General features: G+C 40.8%; 1 protein-coding gene and 1 long non-coding RNA gene across 2 annotated transcripts in view; one reads left to right on the forward strand and one right to left on the reverse strand.

The window, feature by feature from the left end:
• pacrg (PARK2 co-regulated) overlaps nucleotides 1-22,551 on the reverse strand; it is a gene marked incomplete at its 5' end in the record, with an annotated part of 212,240 nt that extends 189,689 nt beyond the window's left edge. Inside the window, one exon of the mRNA XM_080413665.1 lies at nucleotides 22,468-22,551. Within this exon, the coding sequence (XP_080269791.1) occupies nucleotides 22,468-22,551 (84 nt within the window). The remainder of the gene's footprint in view (nucleotides 1-22,467) is intronic.
• On the forward strand, nucleotides 16,484-19,773 carry LOC308074621. The gene is made up of 8 exons (XR_013932129.1): nucleotides 16,484-16,595; nucleotides 17,210-17,240; nucleotides 18,087-18,149; nucleotides 18,727-18,775; nucleotides 18,973-19,019; nucleotides 19,151-19,198; nucleotides 19,535-19,598; nucleotides 19,696-19,773. It is a non-coding gene; the product is annotated as an uncharacterized lncRNA (long non-coding RNA).
• Nucleotides 22,552-24,043: the final 1,492 nt, after the last annotated feature.

The raw sequence follows: 24,043 nt of genomic DNA on the forward strand, positions 1-24,043 counted from the left end.
CAGATAGACAGAGAGGCGTATGGACAACATGAGAGGAAGAGGAAACCATTGGTTTGGCATGCAAGCAGGCTAATGCGTGGGAAGAGGCTAGCAGTTAGACAAGACAAGGTGAACGAACCCACTCGCCACTGCTGGAAGGGGGGGGGACATCAGTCAGGGGTGTAGGGGATGTGATGCGACAGGACAGAGAGAGAGAGATGAGACAGAGGTTTAGGCAAGAGCCCCGTGGGGAGGAAGAAAGAAGACTATGCAACAAACCCAGAGCAGTGGTGGGGATTCACTGCAGACACGATGGTAAGAGATGAGAGAAGGACATGTTGGTCTCGCTGCACCCACCAACTCTTTCCCGGTTATACCAAACAGAACCCTCAGGTGGTGAGGGAAGGCTGGGGGAGATAAGGAGACTGCACGTGGCAAAAAAATACAGGTTCCAGAATCTGATACAGCAACACTGTTTAACAGTGAGGAACATTATCTAGGCGATTAGTATGTATTACAAAACGAACCCCAGGCCCCACGGTCTTATCACAGGCCCAGTGTGAGCTTCTCTTTGTGGAAATCCATCCGGCTGCCTGTCAAGCTGTTTGTTGAAAAAAAAAACGTAACACTGCGGATTTGCTCACAGACATGCAGACCATGCAGAGACCTGGACCCTGCGTGGTCGGAAGCTTGACCTTAACTGAGATGATAGCGGAACCATAGGCTACACCCCTACCAGCATGGACACCCTATAGAGTCTAGACAGTCAGTCAGTTCATCTAATGCCTGTTATTATGCCTGACACATTGTGAGCTTATAGATCTCCAGTTTTTGGTCTGTGACCCCGTTGTACGACAAAGTATAAATAAGGAATTAATTTAACATAAAATGCATCTTGATGCCCTAAGAGCCCGCCAGCCTCTGCATTAGCCAGGGAGACAACAGAGGGGGGGAGAAAAGGACACTTTTTCTCCCCAGATGAATGCGGCTTTCTCTTTCTGTTGCCTCAAATCTCACACTGAGCCTGCTGCCTGCTGCTGCCTGCGACTCTCTCAAACACTGAAGAGCTAGTTTCATTGAAGCAGCGGGGAGGCAAACATGCCAGGAACAACACACACACACACACACACACACACACACACACACACACACACACACACGCGCGCGCACGCACGCACACAAATGAACAAGGGCAAAGGCAAAAATGCAGGCAAACTCCAAGCACTTGGTGTTCATCCAACCCCTGCTATGGAGCTGATTTATTCCGAGAGTATACAGGCCTAGTGCCGAAAATTACTTAGTTCCTGAGGAGGACATTCGCTATTATCAAGTCATCCTGCTTCTCCCATCCATCCATATACAGTCTGTCTATCCATCTATCCATCTATCCAGCCATACAATCCGTCAATCTATACCACCATCTATCCATCCATCCAGCTATCTATACTGTCTGTCCATCCATGATTCATCCATTCTATCCATACATATCCCAACATCCATCAATCCATCTGTACGTCTGTCCGTCCGTCCGTCCGTCCGTCCATCCATCTGTCCTATCCATCAATCTATCCCGCCGTCTACCCATCCACCCATCTATCCATCCATCCATCCATCATCCATCCATCCATCCATCCATCCACATACAAACATACATACATACAGTAGGCAGGTTGTTGATGTTGTGAGAGTAAAACTGGTGTGTACAGTAGGTGATTAGTATAAGTCTTCCTGCATGTCATCTTCAATTCCTGTTGACAGCTATCAGTCAAGGCTGTGTGACAGAGCAGCATCAGTCTGCCCCCCAAGGCACCAATCCCACTGTCATTCTGGAGCTCCTCACCGTAGCAGAGGTCACCAGTCACATGCTTCTGGCATGATTGTCTTAAACCATTGAGAGACCTGAAGCCGATTCTACATGTCTCCTAAATCTCAACAGTATTCTGAAACACGTATGTTTCTATATCAGTGGTGCTCAATCTTTTTCATGTCAAGGACCCCCAAAATTATATGTTTTTGGCCGCGGACCCCCATCAAAATATTTTGTTCGCTTTAAAAATATATATATTCAGAAAATTTGCACACATTTTCACGATTTTTCAAAAATAGCAGATCTACAAGCTCGTAGCGCGGCACTCGGTGCCGGGCTATGAGCTTGTAGATCTGCTATTTTTGAATAGCCCAAAGTGTAAAATAATGCTTTTTAGCTCAAATCTAAAAATGACACAGTTCCAGGTCTTAATGGGTTAACAGTACTTTCACCCTGGCGTCCCTATTTTTGGGTCGTCATTATAGGCGGAAAAACGCCTATAATCTTCTTCTGAAAATGTTCAGAAATTGCAGATCTACAAGCTCACAATGTGTCGCACTGTGATCTTGTAGGTGAGAGCTTGTACTGTAAGTGAGAGAATGTGAAAGCTTGAAGTTGAAAGTGGTTAAGTCTGTCTGTGGTTTTTATAAATATTTAACCAAGGAAAAGTATTAACAAGAGCTTGTGACTAAATTATAACTACACTGGATTCCATTGGAACTGGCCACTGCTGTGAAATGGCACAACTAGCCGCACAACTACAAAATGGTTCCAGCGCATTGTTTTCATTTGCGTCTTCCTATACGCTCTCCGGTCACATTCTCTACATTCTACATTAGCACTATAGCACTCACATCAGCAGCTATGGAATAACCTCATTCAGACAGCCAAACAAGGCAGGCCAAACAACCTCAGTTGGACTCAACAACAACTACAGAGATGGGTGTCAGAGTGAGAGGTGGTGAGTTACACATCTGTCACAGCGCAGCACCGTTTTGCTGAAATCAAAGAGAGATGAGGGCCTTCAAAGGACAAGCAAACTGTGTCTGAGGCAAGACAAGCACCGGTGTGCTCTGGGGATAAGGGCCAAGAGGTTATATTGCTTTTCTTCAGTGCTTTCCTTTGTTCTCCGCTGGCTTAAGAGAGAGGGTAGGGGAAATGGAGACGAAGTGAATGAGCGAGAGAAAGAGAGAGAGAGAGAGAACAGGTCGTTCGTTCTCCTACCATGCCGTGTGCTGGGTTGATCAAACAGTCGTTAGTGAAATTTGCTTGGCATGTCCGGACGGCGAGGGTAATGAGAGGAGGTGGCTGAAACAAAGAGGGTGCTGGGCCCTGATGTGGATCATTTCTGACAGTATATAGGCGGACTTCTTCCCAGCCTGATTATCCTGTTCTTTAACTTCTTCATTGTGTTGCTTCAGGAGAGCTCTTGCCTCTAGCGTGCCTTTGACTTGGGTTGTGCTTTACCTCAGCAGAGGCACGAGCTAAAGAGTATAATAATCCCAGGTGGAATCCTAAAGAGAACACAGACGTCACCTTAAATCTCCAAGGCCCGTAAAATGTACTTATTCTACTCCAGGTGAAAAGCAATGCAGTGGAAAGTGTCACACGCAGATCTGGCCAAAGTCCCACATTTCACTATTACTCCACCCCCAAGAGAAAATGCCAATTTCCAAACTTTCTTGCTTTTTTTCTGGAAGGCACTTGGAAGGTTTCCCAAGTTTTGTTTTACGACACGACCATTCAGTTGTACTTTTTGACAAATGTTAAGACTACAACTTCTATACATCACAAATATGACCAGGATTTGTAGTTGGCCCTGAAAAAATACAGGCCATACATTTCGGGATCTCTGCTAGTCAGCAAAATTCAAAAGGTCAGACCAATATTATTGCCTTGGTGATTCCAACAAAAAAACAACAAAGGCCACCATTTGGCATTATTGGATTTGGACTGGAGTGTTTGTCAGATACATTGATTTTTCTCTCGCTGGTTCCCATTATGTTGATGTATGCAGTATGTGATCTGCCACATACGACCCTGGAGTGGAGCACACGATGCATGCCTAACACCGACAGATTAGACTGTTAAGAAGGACCCATTCTCCTCTGTCAAGGTCAGCTCAGCCTTATGGGGATTGAAGTGATAATGGTGAATGGATGCCCTAGATTATTGTAACTCCCTACTTTCAGATAACTGTTTTATTGTCTTACAGTATCTTAAGCTACGGTATAGTTGTGAAAGCAATTATATTAGTCATCAAAATAATCACTAGGGATGTGAATTTCCAAAGTTTATACACTACCATAAACTACGGAGTTGATGATAAAAATGCAATCTTAATCGGTAAATTATGTTGATTAATTACCATATCAACAAACAATTATATTTTTTTCTCCCTAAGTTTCTCCTTAATTTTAAAACTGTCTCTTCCTTCTCTGGCTTAATTAGTCCTGCTAATTTTCAGAACTATTGTGGTTGTGTCGAGTTTGACATGCATGAGCGCATTGCAATGCAAAGCAGTGGCAAATGTCTAACTCTAATTAATGCTGGTATCTATTAGCGTAATAAGCGGTTTAGCCATTAATAAATCTTTTTTGATTACTTGAGGGCATAATTACAGTAAGACAATAGCCATTACAGTACATTTTACATTCAGTTATGGGGCCCAATGCAAATCTCATATGAGCGGGCAGTTTAAAATGTTGCTGCGGGCGGGAACAGATCACACAAAGCAGGTGATTACAATACAAAAGCAAAGCAAGGAGGCAAGTCTGACATAGTCTCCTTTCTTGTTTCAGACAAAAATGCAAACTGGACTTTGTTAGCGGCTACAAATGTGCAAAAGTATTTATCTACAACAGCCAATTCCGGCACCTGTGGGGTGAGGTGACATACCTACTCCGTTCTCTACAGTCAAAGTAAGCTCTGCTTCAAAGAGAAAGCACCTCTTCCCCACATAACAAGCTACTATCGCGAAATGTAACCAGCAGTTAGCCCAGCAGCTCATTGTGTCTCTGTCCATGGTGCTGAAATGGTCAAATCACGTCCTGTTTGTATGTGGCTCTAACTCTTTCCAGGGTGTTTCACCTTGGATGGGTGGGGTTTTGAGGTTAAGGCATAGCTTCTGTGAGGTTAAGGTTAGGTTTAGGAATAGTTTATGTGAGATTAAGGTTAGGTTTAGGCACAGTTTTTGTCAGGTTAAGGTTAGGGTTAAGGTCAGGGATAGGCATATTAGGGACAGCTCCTGGGCAAAACACCCAAATCTTGCAAAAGAAGGCGGTACTTTAAAGATTGTGGCCGGCAGGATCAGGTGGTCAAAAAAAAACTACAGTCGGAATGGGAACACACACATGGGCAATAATTGTCCGAAATCCAGTGGGAGCGTGCAGGGAGCAGGATTAAGGCACAGGGCTCTACTCCATTGCTCTGCAAACACAGTAGCCATTGTAGCAGAAACCAGGCCTAACTCACGCTTACGTGGAGAAAATGGATCTAGGTCAGGGATGTCAATCTCATTTTAGGTCGTGAGCCAGACTGGTCAAAATGTGACTTAATGCCGACCAGATTACTTTTTGCTAAACTATGGTTGAAAGTCAGTGTGAGTAGCCCCCCCCCCCTCCCCAACCGGCTATAACAAGTGTTTCATTTTAGAAGATTTAATAGCAAGCATAACTTTTATGATCAGTATAAGACAAACAAGGATATTTTGACTTTGGGAACCCCACCCTTTCCATTAATAAACTGCTTGAAATTGAAGAACATTGGCCCACACAAATGTAGGCCTAACAAAAATAATTGTGAAAGTAGGTTACACAGCTGCACCTCATTTCGGCAATTCTTCTTGTTATTCATGAACCGCCCAGCTTCAATGTAATTGAAATAAACATTTGAGCCTCCAGTTCAGGCTTTTGCTACATAACACCTTTTGGTGTTGTATAATACAATGAAAAGTCCAAAAATCATGCTCTTGATTCTCTGTCTGAACTTTCTCTCTTTTGAGTTTTGCAGCAACACCTGTCTTTTTCCCAAATATGAATCGTGTGGCATCTGTTGCCACGCCGACAGCATGCATGGATTAAAGCAAAATAAAATCTCGCAACTGCAACGTTTTGTCAGGCCAAGTGAAAACAGCATGAAAGGAATGGACCCCCCCCCCTCCAACGCACACACACACACACACACACACACACACACACACACACACACACACACACACACACACACACACACACACACACACACACACACACACACACACACACACACACACACACACACACACACACACACACACACACACACAGAGAGAGAGAGAGAGTTTCATAAACAATAAGGCACAATATGCAGAATTATGATGTTTAAGTATTATCAAACCTATGTTCCTGCTGTTCTACATGCAGCCAACCAGCTGAAGAAATTGCAGAGCGAGGCTTTAACCTTAGCTTTTATGAAATAACCCAGTCCATTACGGTTTTATTTAAGATGCTTCTGACACACATATTCTATTGCTATGCTAGGACCACTTCAAATACTCTTCCATCCTAAAACAACAAACAACTGAAAATAGCCGATCTACAAGCTCACAACGTGCCGCGCTGCGACGCGTTGTGAGCTTGTAGATCACAACGTGTGCTTCCCATAGAAGACATGCTGCCTTCTATGGAATCCAAATGACTGAGAACTGCCGACTGAGAAATGTAATCCATGAGCATGACTCCAGTCACCCTCCAGGACCTGGGCAAGGCTGGAGAAAACTTTGCTGGCCCTTGTGGTGTTTGTCATGGGCAGCAGCTCCACAAACTCCTCAGTGATGGTCAAAGATGCTTCAACACATACACAGTCATTTCGGTGCCATTGCAATAGAGAAGACAATACATGACTTCACTTTGTCTGAATCTCTCTGCCTCGTGGTCTTTTTTAGCAACAATATTTAGTGAAGAGTGAAAACAGAAGGGGCACTATATAGAGCCCCAGGGAACTCTGGTCAACTAATTATATAGGGTTTAAGTAGTGTTCCTTGCAGCGCACACATACTGTGGTGGCAGTTACCTGGCCACCAATGTGCTGTACAATGGCAGATTTGCACGGAAGCATTAAGGGGATACAGACAGTAACGTGCACATTTATTTTAAACAAAACAAAACTTGACATTATTTTCCCCAAATCATCCCATGGGTCGGATTGTACCCCTTCCAGCCCGCAAGCCAGCTGTTTGTCACCCATGTTCTAGCTTTTATATCAGTTATAGTATAACTGAAGCAAAGCTGGTCTTGGGCCCTGATGTAGATCTTTTCTAACAGTCATAAGATGTCTTCCTCCCAGCCTGATTATCCTGTTCCTTAACTTCTTCATTGTGTTACTGCAGCAGAGCTTGCCTCTAGCGTGCCTTTGACTTGGGTAGTGCTTTAACTCAGCTGAGACTGAGAAGCACGAGCTAAAGCACATAATAATCCCTGGTGGAATCCTAAAGAGAACACGGACATCACCTCAAATCTCCAAGGGCCATAAAATGTACTTTTCACCTGCAGATCTGCCCAATGTCTCACGTTGCACTATGCCAATTTGCAAACATTCTTGCTTTCTTTGGAACAGGCACTTGGAAGGTTTCCTTAGATGTGTTTTACAACACGACCGTGGCGTTCAGTTGTACTTTGAAAAAGGTTTAGTCATTTAAAACCCAGTCTACGCAGGAACAATGCAAGTCGGTAAGGGGTCATCCCTATGTTCCCCGGGTCCTATGTTCCCCACCTACCTTAGGGTTAGTGTTAGGGTTTAGGGTCAGGGTTAGGGTTAGGTTCAGGGTTAGGGTTAGCCCATTGTACCCATTGTCAGAGTACCCGTTGTACCTGTCTGTCTGCATGTGTCCCTTTTATGTCCATATATGAAGATCTCTGTGTCTATCTGTCCTTGTTCCCTTTATGCATCGTTTCCGAGTAGGCCGGTGCCCAACGGGTATATTGGATTCATCCTCCAGGAAGCATGAATGTGCTCAGCAAGTGTGATGCCAATCTGGCCATTGGATTTTGAGATATCTTGTGAGAAGCCAAGTGGAACATTTGGCTTAATGATGGCGCTACAGGAAAGGCCACGGGGTCACCTAAACCAGTAGGATTAATTTTCTGGAAAGCATGAAGGTGAACAACAAATGCCATGCCAATCCAATCGTAGATTTTTGAGATATGTTGCTTGGGTGGTGAACTAATGGACAAGATGACATAGGTCCTAATAAACTACTGATGAAAAATACAGAAAGCATTCCAAAACATAAAAGGGGAAAAGAGTGTTTGGATTGCTCTGCGTTTTCTTGCCTTTGATGGGGAAGGGGCAGCGTTTACAGGCCTCTGCCTAGATGTCCTCTGCATTACATTACTTACCCTATAACATAGACCTAATTAACTCCAGAGAGGAAAATGGAGCTTTGCAAGGAGCAATAAACATTCTCCATTAAAAGCCATCTAATTAGAATGCAAGCTACAGGGGTTTGAAGGAGAACATAACAAACACAGAGGCCGCTATAATTGTCAAGCAAGCTCTGAGGAGAGCAAACATAATAGACATGAATACCCCATCACCTCTTATAAGGTCATGACAGAATGCTGTGGCAAACACTTCCCTGTATCCTACTGCTGTTTCCAGGTGGCTTTTGCGTCAAGTGAGGAAAAGGTCATGGTGATTTCAGCTATTTGCAAACCTCAAAAGCCACACCATCAATTAACCTAATCTATCTGCTGGTATCAGACAGCAGGAGCATGAAGTACATGAACACTGTCTTGTGTAGTCTTACATACTCATCAGTTTCCTCACAGTTTGGCCTTTCGGTGTCTGCCAGACACAAAACTTTAGCATGTACCTTGGTAAAGCAATGGACACTTTTGATTCACCTTTAAAGTAGAGCTATGCAGAGTACAGTACTATAATACGGTTCACATAATGCAAATAATTGGCAATACTTGAAGGTTTAACGCAGTGCGGTATCAGATTGGTTGCGACTTGGCTCTATATATGACAATTCTTTAGGTAGGCCAGTTCCTTTTTTGCCACTGAGCACAAACATATAGCCACTTCTCCAGACTGTGTCTTACAACTCTGACAGTAACAATGGTCCCAAATGGACCTTTATGGGTCATTTACTTTCAGTTATTTCACTTTCATTTCAGCTTTTCAGAATGTGATGGTAGTCATTGAACCCTGTACCTGCAACAAGTCACTGGTCTTAAGAAAGGTGGCCAATGGTGGGCAGTCAGATTTCCACGTCAGCTAATGTTCTGTCCATGTTAGGTCTTTGAGGCCAATTGGCTTATCAATGGTCAAGGTCTCCAGGTCTCCACTGCCAACAACCTACTTTCAAATGACAACTGCTTACCAGCAAGGATTACACATGTTTATAGTGGTGATGATAGCCTACTGTATACTGCAGGTCCAAATCAATCTGCAGGAGATGAAAGAAGGAACGATAGACACAGAAAGGCTGCTAGTGTAAGCTTGGATCTGGATGAATGAATACTAGAAGCTTGAGGCAAAAAAAAAGAAAAAAGCTGCATGGCACCAATCCACATCCGTTCCAGCGGCAGAGAAACATAGTCTGCCATCCAACTGCAGAGCTTTCTCCATATTTTGCTATTTGCCTCACTTGAAAAGGCCTGCTTCACACACACACACACACACACACAGAACCACAGTCTGCTTCATGGGCAATTTATGTATCACACTGAGCACATTATGAGCTCCTGTGGCAGGTAAATGTGTCTAGAACGACAAGGAAGATAGATTTTGACTATAAGCGCAAAAAAACGGAGCCGACAAATTCATCCCTGAAACAGCTTTCCGGACCTCTATCATGGTCATTCTCGATGAGACACCCTTCTATACGCATAATAACTAACGATGCATTGATCTGTATCTCATTACTGTGGCACTTTGTTCTTTCTTACACTGTATCTGATGATTTCTTTTCCCTCTCCACCCTGTGGTGTATTTCTACAGTTTTTTTATGCCTCCGCCGGCAACAGCTGTGGCCAGAGCCTTATGTCTGTGGGTTGTCTGTGGGTTGTCCATACTGCACCTACGTCCATAATATGTACGTGCGTATGTACATCCATTTTCCATTTTCGTGAACACGATATCTCAGTACCACCTTGATGGAATGCAGTCATATTTGGCACAAACATCCACTTGGACTCAAGGGGGAACTGATTAGAATTTGGTGGTCAAAGGCCAAAGGTCAAGGTCACCGTGACCTCACCTCATTATTCCTTAAAAGTCTTCACCATATTTACCATATTAGTTTAGAGTAGACAGACACGGAGGCATACAACCACGATGCATTATTATTTTAAAAAGATTTTTACACATAACATTATGTGTAAAAAACACGTGCCTTATTGTCGCCTCGACTTTTCTCTTTGTTTGTATTTTATTTACTTATTTGTTTGTTTGTTTGTCCCTCTATGCTACTGTGTCTTTGAATTGAATGTTTGTAAACTGTTTTACAGCTAAACTATTCCCTTTTCCCCTTAAGAGGGGAATTTCTTGCTGGCCCACCTTTGTAAATAAACTCTGTGTGTGTGCTTAAGTGACCTGCCTGGTTGAATAAAGGTCAAGCACAGAGCGGTCCTGCAGAGGTTGGACAGCATGAGGGAGAGAGTTACGGCCAAGGGGGCAAAGCCACCTGCTCAGTGCTGATGATGCTATGTGGGACAAGGAAAATAAGAGTCCTAATTTATAGCCTATCATACGATGGTGTCCCCGCGGCAAAAAAATAGCCGATCTACTGTACAAGCAGTAGATCAAGCGTTGCGATGCGTTGTGAGCTTGTAGATCGTATGACTAAGTATTAAGTATTATACGGCTTAAGCCATTCAATCCGGGAACGCATCTACAAATGTCTTCTAAATCCTAAGTTTTCTGAAAGGTATGTTGCTATAATATCAGTGGTTCTCCAACTTTTTCATGTCAAGGACCACCCAAAATTATATGTATTTGGCCGCGGACCCCCATCTCAAAATATTGAGTTCCAGGGACCCCCAGAAGCAAAGATTTGAGTTACAAATGTTCACTCTAAAAATAAATATATATTCAAAGATTTGCACAAATGTTCATGATTTTTCAAAAATAGCAGATACAATACAAGCTCGTAGCTCGGCACTCCGTGCCGCACTCGGTATGTCTGCTATTGTTGAATAGCCAAAGTATAAAATAATGGTTAAAGTGGTTCAAACCTAAAATGACAGATGCTTTCCCGGTCTAAATGGGTTAAGACATGGAGGTCACGTATGTATGCTAGTATGGAGTCTCCATTTTTTTCCCCCTGGGGTTGATCAGTTGCACTGGGGAAGGAGGTGGTGGTGGTGGTGATGGTGGAGGGTGACGAGGAACACACGGACGTGAGAATGCTTGTTGCTCGGCTCAATTGTAATCCCAGAGGCCGAGCAAACGGTAAATGAGGTGTGCTTGTACAGAAACGGTCTATCAGGGCCGGCTAGGCACAGCAATCTCACAGACCCACGGCAGCCATGCACACTGAAGCTGAGGCTGGGATCACGTGCGTGTAGCCTGCATCGATTTGCCCTCTCAGGTGAACTGTGCAATACACTAGTCTTTAAAAGGATCATGCTTGTATTCTCTCATGTAGCGTGTAGGACACAGGGAGCAGAGGCATACAGAAATGTGTAGAATCTCTCATCCGATGGATTCCGATGGAATCTCATAATGGAACATATATACTGTGCGGAGATCAGATCTGCAGCTTGGCACTTAAGACCTTGGGGGAGGGGGGGGGTCCTCAGAGCCATGCATTTATTGCACATTTGCTTTCACAGCATGCGATAGCAAATACGTAATACGTTACAGAATACAGATGAGCCACAGCAATACCCGTGCATGTTAGTAACAGGTTACAATAGTCATTCTACTGTATAGTTCAGAGAAAGTGGGTAGTTTCAAAGGGAACCACCAGTATTACATGCTGTTTTACTATTTTCTATAAAGTTATGGCACGTATACCCTGTGAGATTTGGAACACAGAGATGCAGTAAGCTACAATAAGTAATCGGATCAGTTCAAGCCAATTTATGTATTCCTCTCCTCAATCAGACTGCATTTACATTCAGAGGTTGTTGTATGCGTTTTTGCTGTGACATTCAGAGACGCAATCATGGCTGTCAGTGGCAAACAACACTCTGCAGATGCTAATGCTCTCGCTCTAAAATCCATGTTATTCTTTGTCACCCAATCTGGTATAAGCTTCTGACACAGAAAATAACAGCTTTTGTTCTTCCCTCTGCCTCACACACTAGGTGACGACCTCCCACTAGAATATAAAATGCCTTTTTTTCTTTCTTTTCCCTTTCTTTAAAAGCTGAGAGATGAATCAACAGGAAAAGATGGAGGCCGTTTCAGGGGCCTATGGTATTGATTCAGTTTCTATGACCACAAATACTTTACAGCATAATAAGCCTATGCTTCAAGTCCTCGTACCCTTTTAAGGCTCCAAATGGCCTTGTCGTTATCTACAAATCACAGCTCTCAGCGAGGCTGCCCCATCCAGAGCGATATGTCAGTGACCACAGGGGAGAAAAAAAAACAGAGAGGCAACAGACAGAACCCAGCCTCCGAAAAATGTAATGGTTTTTGTTGAGGATTTAGCCAGCGGTGCCTCCAGCCATAGCGAGATCCTCTGGAGACATGGTGAATATTGAAGGGCTTAGCCAGGGCCCTTCCGCCTCAACACTCCTGACAGGAGATTTGTTGATGACCTTCAAACGATGAGGAGGAAGTCAATGATGGCTCTGATCGCCCCTTCAGTATCGCTACCCGGCCCGGACTCTGCACTCCCTGCATGCTGCTGCTGTCATCATGACGACGACGCTGCTCTTTCCAACGGCATTTATCACTTAGATCTAATTATTTTAAGTGTGCCGCAAATTGTGAGGAGGTGGCAGCAGCCTGTGCCCGCGTAAGGTACTTCCCCCCCAACTGATAGAAAGAGCTAGTTAAAACTGTTGGCATCAAACTCCCCGAGACTGGACAATCGGCATGGGAGAGGCTGTAAAGAAAAGATATGGAAGTGAGAGCCAGGGGAATGCTGACAGGGCACATTAGGCTCACACGTTACCTGAATTCATATGTCGAGCTACTGCTGACTATTGATGCAACTTCTGATGCAGTGCGCTCGTCTCACCATGAACCAGGCCAATGCTGTCAACAAAACCACATCAAAACAAAACAAAACGCAGAAAACAAAATATCAAAAATGCCTTCGACTTCAAAATATCCTTTGAAAGACTACGGCAACCTTGTATTTGGAGCCCTACTTTTGAAATGATAAAAATAACAATTCTTCACAGGCCACCTGTCTGTGTTTCCTCCAATAGAGACATGTAATCTAATGAAAAAGCCTGCTGGTTGGCTCTGAATAAAAAAGGAGTGGTTGGAAGATAACTGCCTAAGAAACAAGGGGAAAAACAAGAGCTTAAGAATGCCTCTGTCTATCAAATGAAGCAATAAAACGATCTGTGACATCCTTTGTTGTGTACTAGCTGCAGGGGTGCAGCAGTTAATCGAACTAATTGATTTAAAAACATAATAACTTTGAATTAAATAATTGATTTTCAATAATAGCTAAAACAACCGTATCTACAGGCTCACAACACGTTGAGCTTGTATTCTAATACGCTTTTTAAACTATGTTTACATTGCGATGCAACACATTGTGAGCTTAGTTAAGGTTTTTCAGCTATGTTTACATAGTGATGCAAATTGTTATGAGCTTGATCGATTCTTTATGCTATTTTTGCAACACTGTTGTACAACAAAGTATAAAATGGGGCTTAGAAATTTAAAAAATCCATTCGATTTGTTTCGTGCTGATTAATTGATATATAATGTTTTTAAATTATACCCCAAAAACGCACTTATAGATTATTTTATTAATACAAAAAATGTATGATAGAATTATTGCTAATTAGATCATCGATAGTTGCAGCCCTAACTAGCTGTAACTCTACCTTCGCAGAAGGGTGCCACGGGAAAGTTGAAAACAAAAAAGGGTAATGTGCATAATGCATAATGGCATCTGAGAATAACCCAGCATATTATGCAGCTATGAATCCAAGATTGAGACTATAGGCCAGGACAACTTTACCCTTCTCCTATACCCCTTTGATTGAAGAAAAAGATACACAACCTCCTGACCTTCTGCTGACCTGGTGTGTTTGTGAGTCGCTGCTCAATTTTCAGCAAGGAGAGTGATCTATTTCAGTACAGCGGTGGTAGCCGATTCATATTATAATGATTCAAAATAAGAGAGCAATATTATAAAGGGTTCTATTAAACACGGGTTTGGCTGTAAAAGACGGTTGCTGTCTGAATACATGTCAAAGAAAGGCTCCCTTTCCAAAAGAATCCCTTTGCAATGTTTGCCAACTGTGTCCTCCTTCAAACACACTGAATATCACACAAATAACATGAATCCCAATGGAGGCTTTGTTCATCAGAAGTTTACAGTCTGATGCTTCGATCCTCTATGGTCTACCAAATCTGCTAGAATTTCAGCTTCTTTACTTTGTACACAGACAGCAATATCCTGACTGTTAATTTGTTTTACGTTAAAGGACAACGTCACCAATTTTAACCCAATCCTCATATGATTATTGGTCCTCACTTAATGGTCATGACAATATGGTACCATTTTGTCTACTCTGTCTGGTTTGGTAATTTCAAACAAGATTTCAAAATGTTTTCTTTTATTAATGCGACAACAATGGCTTCTATTATAGCATAACTTTCCAGGAATAGAAAGCCTGAAGTTTCTATTAACTTGGATTTCCCATCGATGATGTCACTGGCAGGCAAAGACAGAGAAAAATGGTACCATATTATAATGATCACGAGTGAGGACGTCATAGACTCCATATTTGGGCATGCCCGACACAGAACTCAATAAAATAATATATAAAATATAATAATAAAAGGGCATAAAAAGAGACACAGACAGACAGATACAGAAATCTCCATATATGGGCATAAAAGGGATACAAACAGACAGACGGGTACAATGGGTACTCTGACAACGGGTACAACGGGTATCGGGTGGGCCATGCATTTCCAACTTGCTTTGTTCCCGACTTGCATTGTTTTCGAGTAGGCCGGTGCACCGGTCTAGTATGGCTCAATGGTAGGAACCTAGGAGCATACACAAAGCCTTATCTATAGAACTAACTCATGAGAATTTCTCATCTTAACCTATTTTCCTGGCACCACAAAGACAGTTTTACTTGACCAATCAATATAGTCCACCGATAAAGACAGATGTGCTGCAGTATCTGGGCCTATTACCCATTGCCGATCCATCTTCATTTGTGCTGAAAGGAGTCAGACCAGACTTGAGTACCTTTGGAAATGAGCCTCCTCTTCTACTGGCTACAGAAATTCAAGGTCTAGCGTGACAACAGCTCTAGCATGATCAGGGACCAATTTGACTTTATACTGTAGGTACACACACTACAGTAAAATCCTCCGTGTTAATTTAACTCTGAGAGTGGACCCTTGCGGGTCCATTTGGTTACATTTGTACAATATCTGAGTTACAAATGGATGAATAAACACTGAGGATTTTACTGTTAATATGTACTACAGCAAGACAGGAGGCACCAACATGCAGGCAGACACTCCCCAGTGAGCCATAGTCGTTTTTTAGACGTCTGGTTTTTGTTTAGACCTAATTTCACCGGTCTAGATTCGGTCGTATTATAGACCGAATCTAGACGATTGAATTTAATCCATTATTCCATAAACTTTGATTAAAAAAAACAACTGTAAGCTGCACAACTGATCTCCAGATATTGGACTAAAATAATTTGAATAGCCATTTATCAATATACAGTATAGTTTAAATGTAGCCTAGATTTAGACGTTTAAATCAAAACCATATATCAACGTCTACATTTAGACCAGTTTTAAACCATGACATTTACTTATTGTTTTAGTCATGTTGTTTGAAAACTTTGATTAAAAAAACAACTGTAAGCTGCACTTGATCTCCAAATATTGGACTAAAATAATTTGAATAGCATTTATCAATATACAGTATAGTTTGAATTTAGCCTAGATTTAGACGTTTAAATCAAAACCATATATCAACGTCTACATTTAGACCAGTTTTAAACCATGACATTTACTTAATTTCATGTTGTTTGAAATCGTTTATTTTAGGATGCTAACAATAGAAATTATTAAATCTCACTATTATAGCGAAATAATGCAGTTTGCATTAATGGTGATATATGCAAATATATTTTTTTAAATGCATAAATATAAAAAATAACGTCAGTTTGCAGTATTGGTGATAGGCTAATATAAAATACTGAGGAACGAGTGAAAGCCAAGCAGTAAACCGCTAACCTCTCGTCACCAGACTTTCCACAGTAAAGGTCCTTGCACACTGGTGCGTCTTTTCGTTGCGTTTTTTTTACAACAATGAAAAAAATTGAAAAAACAATGAAAAAAAAAAAAACGCAACGAAAAGACGCACCAGTGTGCAAGGACCTTAAACCGCAGATTGTCTTTGTAGTTCGGTTTGCTTATTTCTCTCACGAGACTTGGCAACACTGGGCTTCACAGCAACTGTAAAACGCAGATTGGTTTCGGAGGTTGGTTTTCTGATTTTCTCACGAGACATGGCAACATTAGTGGTTCCGGTTGCGGACGACAAACAGTAAACACTCACAAATAGATACATTTCATGCGAGTTATCACGATGTTCATCACCATGAAGTTTAATTATTTAAATGGCAATACGACTATAGAGGTGAGTGTTCTTTGCTTATTGATTTTAAAACTTTTCTTAAGCCGCTTGCAAGCTTATAACTTCTAAAGGAAGCTGCTAGCTGCTGCAGCTAGCTAGCTAGCTAAGCTGCTAGATGCAGCTAACTAATGCCAGTAGCTAACTTTAGCAGTCCGTGAAGAACGTCGATTTACAAGCTCAACGCTTTGCATCTGCATCACGGTGTGAGCTTGTAGATCCACTACTTTACTGCAAGGAGTAAAACCACGGAACATAAATTGTGTATAATCTTTTATTTTGTTCCAATTGGAGTGAACCTTGTTGAATATGGTACAGTGTAATAAATTATTGTTCTTTAACAATGTGCAGGCTAACATGTACCAACATGTTGAAGATGTTGTGAAATGTTTAGTTTATTTACTCTTTTTAACTATTTTTTATTGGAACAAAGTGACTGTCCGTGTATTTATAGATCTCTTCTGTTTAAAGTGACACCAAAACAACAAATTAATTTCAGAGAATGTGTAGACTACTTGTCACTACTGGTGATATCCAATGTTAATGCTATCACCTCTTGTGAGGACTACATGTGATATATTAGGCCATAAAAATGTCTTTTTTTGTCAATCTTGTTTCAGGAACACAAATGGCAAAGGGTAATGGAAACATGTGAGTTTGGCTATATTATGTAACCACGCTGTCATGTCCTGTGGTGGATGTTGTGCCAATGTTTAGATAGTTATACAACTAAACTCTACAGATTGTTTTTAAACTATACACACTGCCCACAGAATACCACGTTGACAGCCCCTATCCACACCTCAACACCAGGTCTTACTAGCAATAGGCTGTAAACACCACAAAGGTGTTTACAACAAACATGTTATGTCTCCTTGGTAGTTCAGCAAAATTGTACATTTGAATTTAACTGCTATTATAGTTACCAGGAGCCTCTCGTATCACATATGTTGAGATGTAGCAAATTCCTACAAAGTTGGCTCATGTATGTATTGTATTGGCCACTTGTACATTCAATTGAATGACATGACTTACAAACTAAAATGTCTTATATCCTGTAGAAATGCATGTTTCTAATAATCGCAACACTAGTTAAGAGTCATTCCTGTGTTGTTGGACTCTTTACTCACCTATGACACACTTTAATTTGAATGGAGGATGTCAACAAGGGAAAGGAAGTTCAAAAAGACATCACCATTACATCAACAACTGTATTTAAAACGGGTGATGTTGCAGTAATTGTCAGGGCTAAAAATGTATTATTTCATTTTCAAGCTGTACAGTGTACACTCTAGATTACATAACCTCTGCTATTGATACTCCCAATCTTAGAATTAATTAATTCGTTTATATGTTCATTGCAGAAGCCACCTAGATTTTGTTTTGGCCAGGCTACGGAGGAACAGTGCTGTTGTGGATCCATTTACAGTGGAGTCAGTACTGCTATATGGGGCTGAGACAAGCTGTGAAATTAATAATGTAATTGTTTTCAAACAGATCACAGCAATACACTGCTTGCTCAAGCTGCCCTGAATGGACTGAGGACACAGAGATCTATGTGTAGATATGTACATATATGTAGGTATGTGTAGATGGCTAAGTGGAGATATTTGGAGATGACATTGAAAACATTATGTTGGATATGTAATTTCATTGTCTTCCACCCCTAACAGTGAATTGTTGCTTCAGTCCAGTCCAAGCAAGAGTCAGGACTACACAATGTAGAATTTGATTTGCTATAGCTGTGAGCACAATAGTGATGGTGTAATTATGACATGTAATTTACTTTCCCACTGAGCATTTTTCGGGCTATTAGACGTCTAAAATACGTCTAAGGGCTAGGCTAAAACGGGGTTATAATTGGTCTAACAGTGAAAGTTTTTTAGCGGTCTAGGCTTAGCCTAGACGTTGATTAGCTGTTTTTTAAGCGTCTATTTATAGACCGTCTATATTATAGACGTTGAAATGACGTCTATAATATAGACGTCTATATATAGACGCTTAAAAAACAGCTAATCAACGTCTAGGCTAAGCCTAGACCGCTAAAAAACTTTCACTGTTAGACCAATTATAACCCAGTTTTAGACGGAGGTCTAATAGACGACTATGGCTCAGTGGGTTGTTTTCTCCCCAACAGTGTATCATAGGCGTATGCCAAAGCAGTGCCAGGACTCCACAACCACAAGGTACAATTTATTTGAGTTTTGCAGTGATATAAATGGTGAGTTTGTATGTGAGATGAGTAAGTACCCCCACCAAACAGAGAATCTTAGCCTTACTCCAAGATGAAATGGAGCAAGGACTACCTACACAAGGTAGATTTTGAGTCTAGGAGTGATCATAACGGTGACTATGTCTAATTTATTTCCTTTACCCCCAACAGTGAATAGAAGCCTTACTCCAGCCCCAATGAAGAAATAACACCACAAGGTAAATTTAAATTGACTGTAGCAGTGAGCAAAATAGGTTGCAATGGTGCAAGTAAGATGTTTAATTTTCTTTTCTCCCCCCAACAGTAAGTAGCAAGTATGACATGTAATTGCCTTGTCTTTCACCAACAGGAAATCTTATCAGAACTCAGAGGAGAAACATTCACAGGATTCCAAAAGGTACCTTTTTATAAAGTTTGGAAGTCATCTTACTGTGGCAAAGATGTAATTGGGTAGGGATGATGATGTTGAACTTGTAAAACAAGTAATGTTGTTTATTAAGATCTGCACCTGCCAAAGTATAGCCTCACATCCTAAATCACAGGCAGACTGTCACAAGCTTTCTTTATTTCAGTTTCCCATGTCGGAGAAAAGTAAGAATGGAAGTATTATTTATCATTTCCCACTGTGTTAGTGTATTATTTATTATTTCTGTTTCATATCAACATTATTGTTGGCAGAGTATGCCATTGACGATTTAGCTTCTCATTTTCTTTTTGTTTCTGCTTTGTTTAGCATGGTGCCGGACAGCAGGAGAGAGCTTTCAAAAGCACTACCTTCTATCTTTCTGTCATCAATGGTAAAAATAACTTTGTCAGTGCTAGTTATTTGTTGATTGCTTATTCAAGTTGTACACGTGTGTGTATGAGAGTTATATGTCATTGTTTTGACTGCAGAAGCCGTTCAGAAGACATTCAGAGAGACAATGGAGAACGTGGTCAGCGCTGCCATCTCTGACCACTTCAAGCAGGCGCCTGGTAGAAGTGGAATGGTTATGGTTGTTTATCCCATTAAGATAGGGAACGCATCTGTGTCACTTAAGATTTCTTTGGCTATTCAGAAAATAGCAGATATACAAGCTCATTGCGCGGAACTCGGTGCCGCGCTAAGAGCTTGTAGATCTTCTATTTTTTGGAGAGTACTTTTTTTTTTTGCAAATCTTTGAATATATATATATATATATATATATATATACATACACACATACACACACACACACACATTTATAACTCAAGTCTAGGCAAAGCAAAGACTTGAGGTAAAACATACATTCAAAGATTTGCAAAAATGTTCAATATTGTTAAAACAAAAATATAGCAGATCGACTAGCGCCGAGTGCCGTGCTATGAGCTTGTAGATCTGCTATTTTTTAATAGCTCAAGTATAAGATGTGTTAAAGTGTTTAAAATCTAACATGACAGGTGTTAATGGCTTAAAGCATTAAGAGGTGCAGAAATTAAAGACCGATTGTACAAGCTTTGGTATTTTTTTTGTTGAAATATGTATTGTGATTGAAATGGAAATTACAGTTGAAGGATAGTTATGTTCAGAGTAGATCAATGTTAACATTAAGAAAAAAGTTTTTATCCAGTGGTACAATAAAGAGTAGCATGACATTAGTGTCACATGCATATTTAAAAGATCCTGAAAGATAACAACATAATGTAAACAAATTATCAGAACATCATGGGACTACACTTCTACAAAGGTAAGCAAAACGGGTTAAATTTGGTCCATCAGGTATTTTTTTTGTAGAGAACCTGCATCTGCATTAAAATTGAGGCATTTAAATGCATTAATATAGGTTTCGTGTGAATAATTTGATATATCTTAAAGGTATATAATGCCTACAAGTTGTTTAGATGTTATTTAAACATGATTTAATTATAAGTATATTAAATAGACGTTTACATGACGTCTAAACAACGTATATAGTCTATAATAGGGTTTAACCCACTGCATTTTTCGGGCTATTAGACGTCTAAATAACGTCTAGGCTAAATCCGGTTTATGAGTGGTCTAAAAATGAAAGTTTTTTCAACGTCTAGGCTAAGCCTAGACGTTCTTTCAACGTCATTTGAACGGTTATATATTTATATCTAGCCGTCCAAAAGACGTTGAAACAACGTCTAGGCTAGGTTTAGACGTTGAAAAAACTTTCAATTCTAGACCACTCATAAACCGGATTTAGCCTAGACGGCTAGGTGATGTTTAGACATCATTTAAACGGCTAATAGACCGAAAAATGCTCAGTGGGTCATTTTAACGTAAATGCATGACCTGTTTAGATAGGTGGATAAATAAATATGAAGATAAGGTTTTTGATAGGATGACATACAGGGTTTCCTATGAACAAAATAAAGGACGATTTTAACCACAAAATGAGGGCAAAATATTTGTATTGTTTTCTTAACATCCACATTTTGAGTGAGCTGACTTGCATTCTGGGTTTCTATAAGGCTCTGGAAGTCTTGTTTCAGCCTGCAAAGGTTCTTGTATAACTTTAATTGTCCTCAAACCCCGTCATTGAATGAAATGGGTGTCCCATTGGTAACTTCACTATTCAAGCTTATTCAAGCAAAACCCTAGGTTTACAGTTCTCTCTCTCTCTCTCTCTCTCTCTCTCTCTCTCTCTCTCTCTCTCTCTCTCTCTCTCTCTCTCTCTCTCTCTCTCTCTCTCTCTCTCTCTCTCTCTCTCTCTCTCTCTCTCTCTCTCTCTCTCTCTCTCTCTCTCTCTCTCTCTCTCTCTCTCTCTCTCTCTCTCTCTCTCTCTCTCTCTCTCTCTCTCTCTCACAAATTCAGATAGTCAATGAATGGAAAGATAATTATGCTTAGCAAGCCATCCTATTCTTTTCTTTGTGCTGTGCCACTCTATTTCTCTGGGCTATTTACTCTATTTTCGTGATGCGTAAAGATAATAAGCTCCGCTGAATAATGAAAGTAGACAAAAAAGCAAGACTGAGGCCAATATATTCACATTCTTCTCTCACTCACTCACTCTGTAGCCTAGTTGAGGTCTGGTACATGAGGGCCAACTGCCAAGCAAGGCTAAACTTGATGCTGCTGCCCTTGCTTTTGACACCTCATGTACAGTATTTGTTGTCAGGATGTTGATGACTTTAACCACTTAAACAACCCCATATTGTTGACCAGAGTCCCTCAGGGATCTATACTAGGGTTATTGTGGGGAAAGTTTTCGCAGAAAATAGCAGAAGCTCATTGTGAGCTTGTCGTCTGCAATTTTTTGCAAAAGCTTTCCCCACAAATACGGATGCTGGGGTTCAGTGGTTAAGCTGGAGGGGAAAAAGCACCTCTATGACTCAGAGAGTTGTTTGATACGTGACCTCTGGCACATTAAACAGCTTTGAAGCCAAGTTTTTGTGTAGCAGACAATTAGTGTGCAATTAATTACGTCAGAGGATGCTGCCAGGTGTCGATAAATGTAGTTGGAACAGACTTTGCCCCGAGTCACCTAACTTGACAAGCTCGCCAACTCATAACAATTTATACGTACATGGACGTCTGCAACTATAGTGCACACTGTGTTTATCAATTTAACTAATAATTAATAGACATAGGCCTATGTGGTAGTGGCATTTACTTTAAGGACAAAGTTTGCTAAAGACGACACACGTTTGCTGACTTTAACAGAGTCAGAATTGACTTACCACAGAGTTCTTCATAGTTGACTTGACGGTGAAACCTTGTGTTTTCAGCTCCATGCTGTTCTTGGAGAGGTGCAGTGGTCTCATTCTGCACGTGACGTGAGAAATGGAATTACGCTTCAAACCGTAAACGTTTTCTAAATGAGCAACTTAAAGTAGTGCTGCTAACAAAACATGTCGCCTGGTGTTTGTTAGGGACGGGTTGCTATGGAACTTCCAACACGGAGGCGCTTTCGCCGGGTCTAATGTTATGGTTGCTGTGTAGACCATATCCCTGAGCCGTTGCCATGGAAACCCCTCACCGCGCGCGCCACTGCTGAAAAGAATCACTAAAAGTAGTGTTAATAAAACTTAAAGATATATATAACCTTAAACTTATTCTCAAAACCCTTCTCACTACCAAATGTCAGTTAATTCTGCTAGATTTAGCAGATAATGTTTTTGTCTATATTTTAAAACACTGTTAAAGGGATATTTCACTTTCAAAAAAACTTTGGGTCATTTTATCGTCTACTCAGGCTTTTGTGAACCCCCCAGACCGTTTTGAAGTTGCTTGATTCAGTATTTAGATATTTGATATTCATTTTATCAGACACGCCCCTTTCCTATACAAACCCATTATAACTTCAAACTCAATTTTTAACATGTTAGATTCATAAAAAACACCCGTCCTTGGTTCTGGTGACTCACCCTGCCCTCCTAATATGCGAGGGGCCGTGTTTTTTTGATTACTTTTTTCTTTTTCTTTTTTCTTTTATTGTATTAAATTTTTTCTTCCAAAAAAAGTATTAAAAATAAATGAAAAAAGTTATCGAATTATGAATATCAAATATCTAAATACTGAATCAAGCAACTTAAAAACGGTCTGGGGGGCTCACAAAAGCCTGAGTAGAATTACCCAAAGTTTTTTTGAAAGTGAAATATCCCTTTAAGGATATAAGAGCTTAAATTGTGGTGATTCTGTTGAAATTATCACACTAAAATGATATTAGGCTTATCTACCAAACCTCATAAGAACCCACCTATTCCAATGTGTTTCCGATAGCAGATGGCTGAATGCAATTATTCACAAACATTGTCAATGTTAAATATTGTCCAACATCATGATCATTTTGTATAAATAGCAAAAATGTAATTTCCAGTGTCACTTGGTATTGAATGACTAACATGTAGACCTATATCTTTAAAGATTTGTTTTGGTGCTTTTCACCTTTATTTTGATGGAGAGAGAGACATGTTGAGCTTGGGAATCAAACCCAGGACACACTGTCAGGTATCAAGGCTATGTAGTACGTGGTTTAACCACTTGGCCATCGGCACCCCATATAGGTATATCTTTAAGGTTGGTACTGTAAGCCTACTTTGAACCAACTCCATGTTTGCATGTTTTTTTGTTTTGCTTTTTCCATTTTAAAATGCAAGACGTACAGGTACATGACCACAAACAGGACAGAAGACAAAACGAAACATAACAACAAGAGACAAAAAACAACCACTATACACCAATTGCATTTTTATCTCCATCAAGCCAGAACGGCCGGGGGCAGGGATAATGTTTTTGCCCCTGTGATTCTGTGAG

The sequence above is a fragment of the Gymnoscopelus braueri genome (assembly GCF_963280865.1).
Source record: "Gymnoscopelus braueri genome assembly, chromosome: 19".
Taxonomy (NCBI): domain Eukaryota; kingdom Metazoa; phylum Chordata; class Actinopteri; order Myctophiformes; family Myctophidae; genus Gymnoscopelus; species Gymnoscopelus braueri.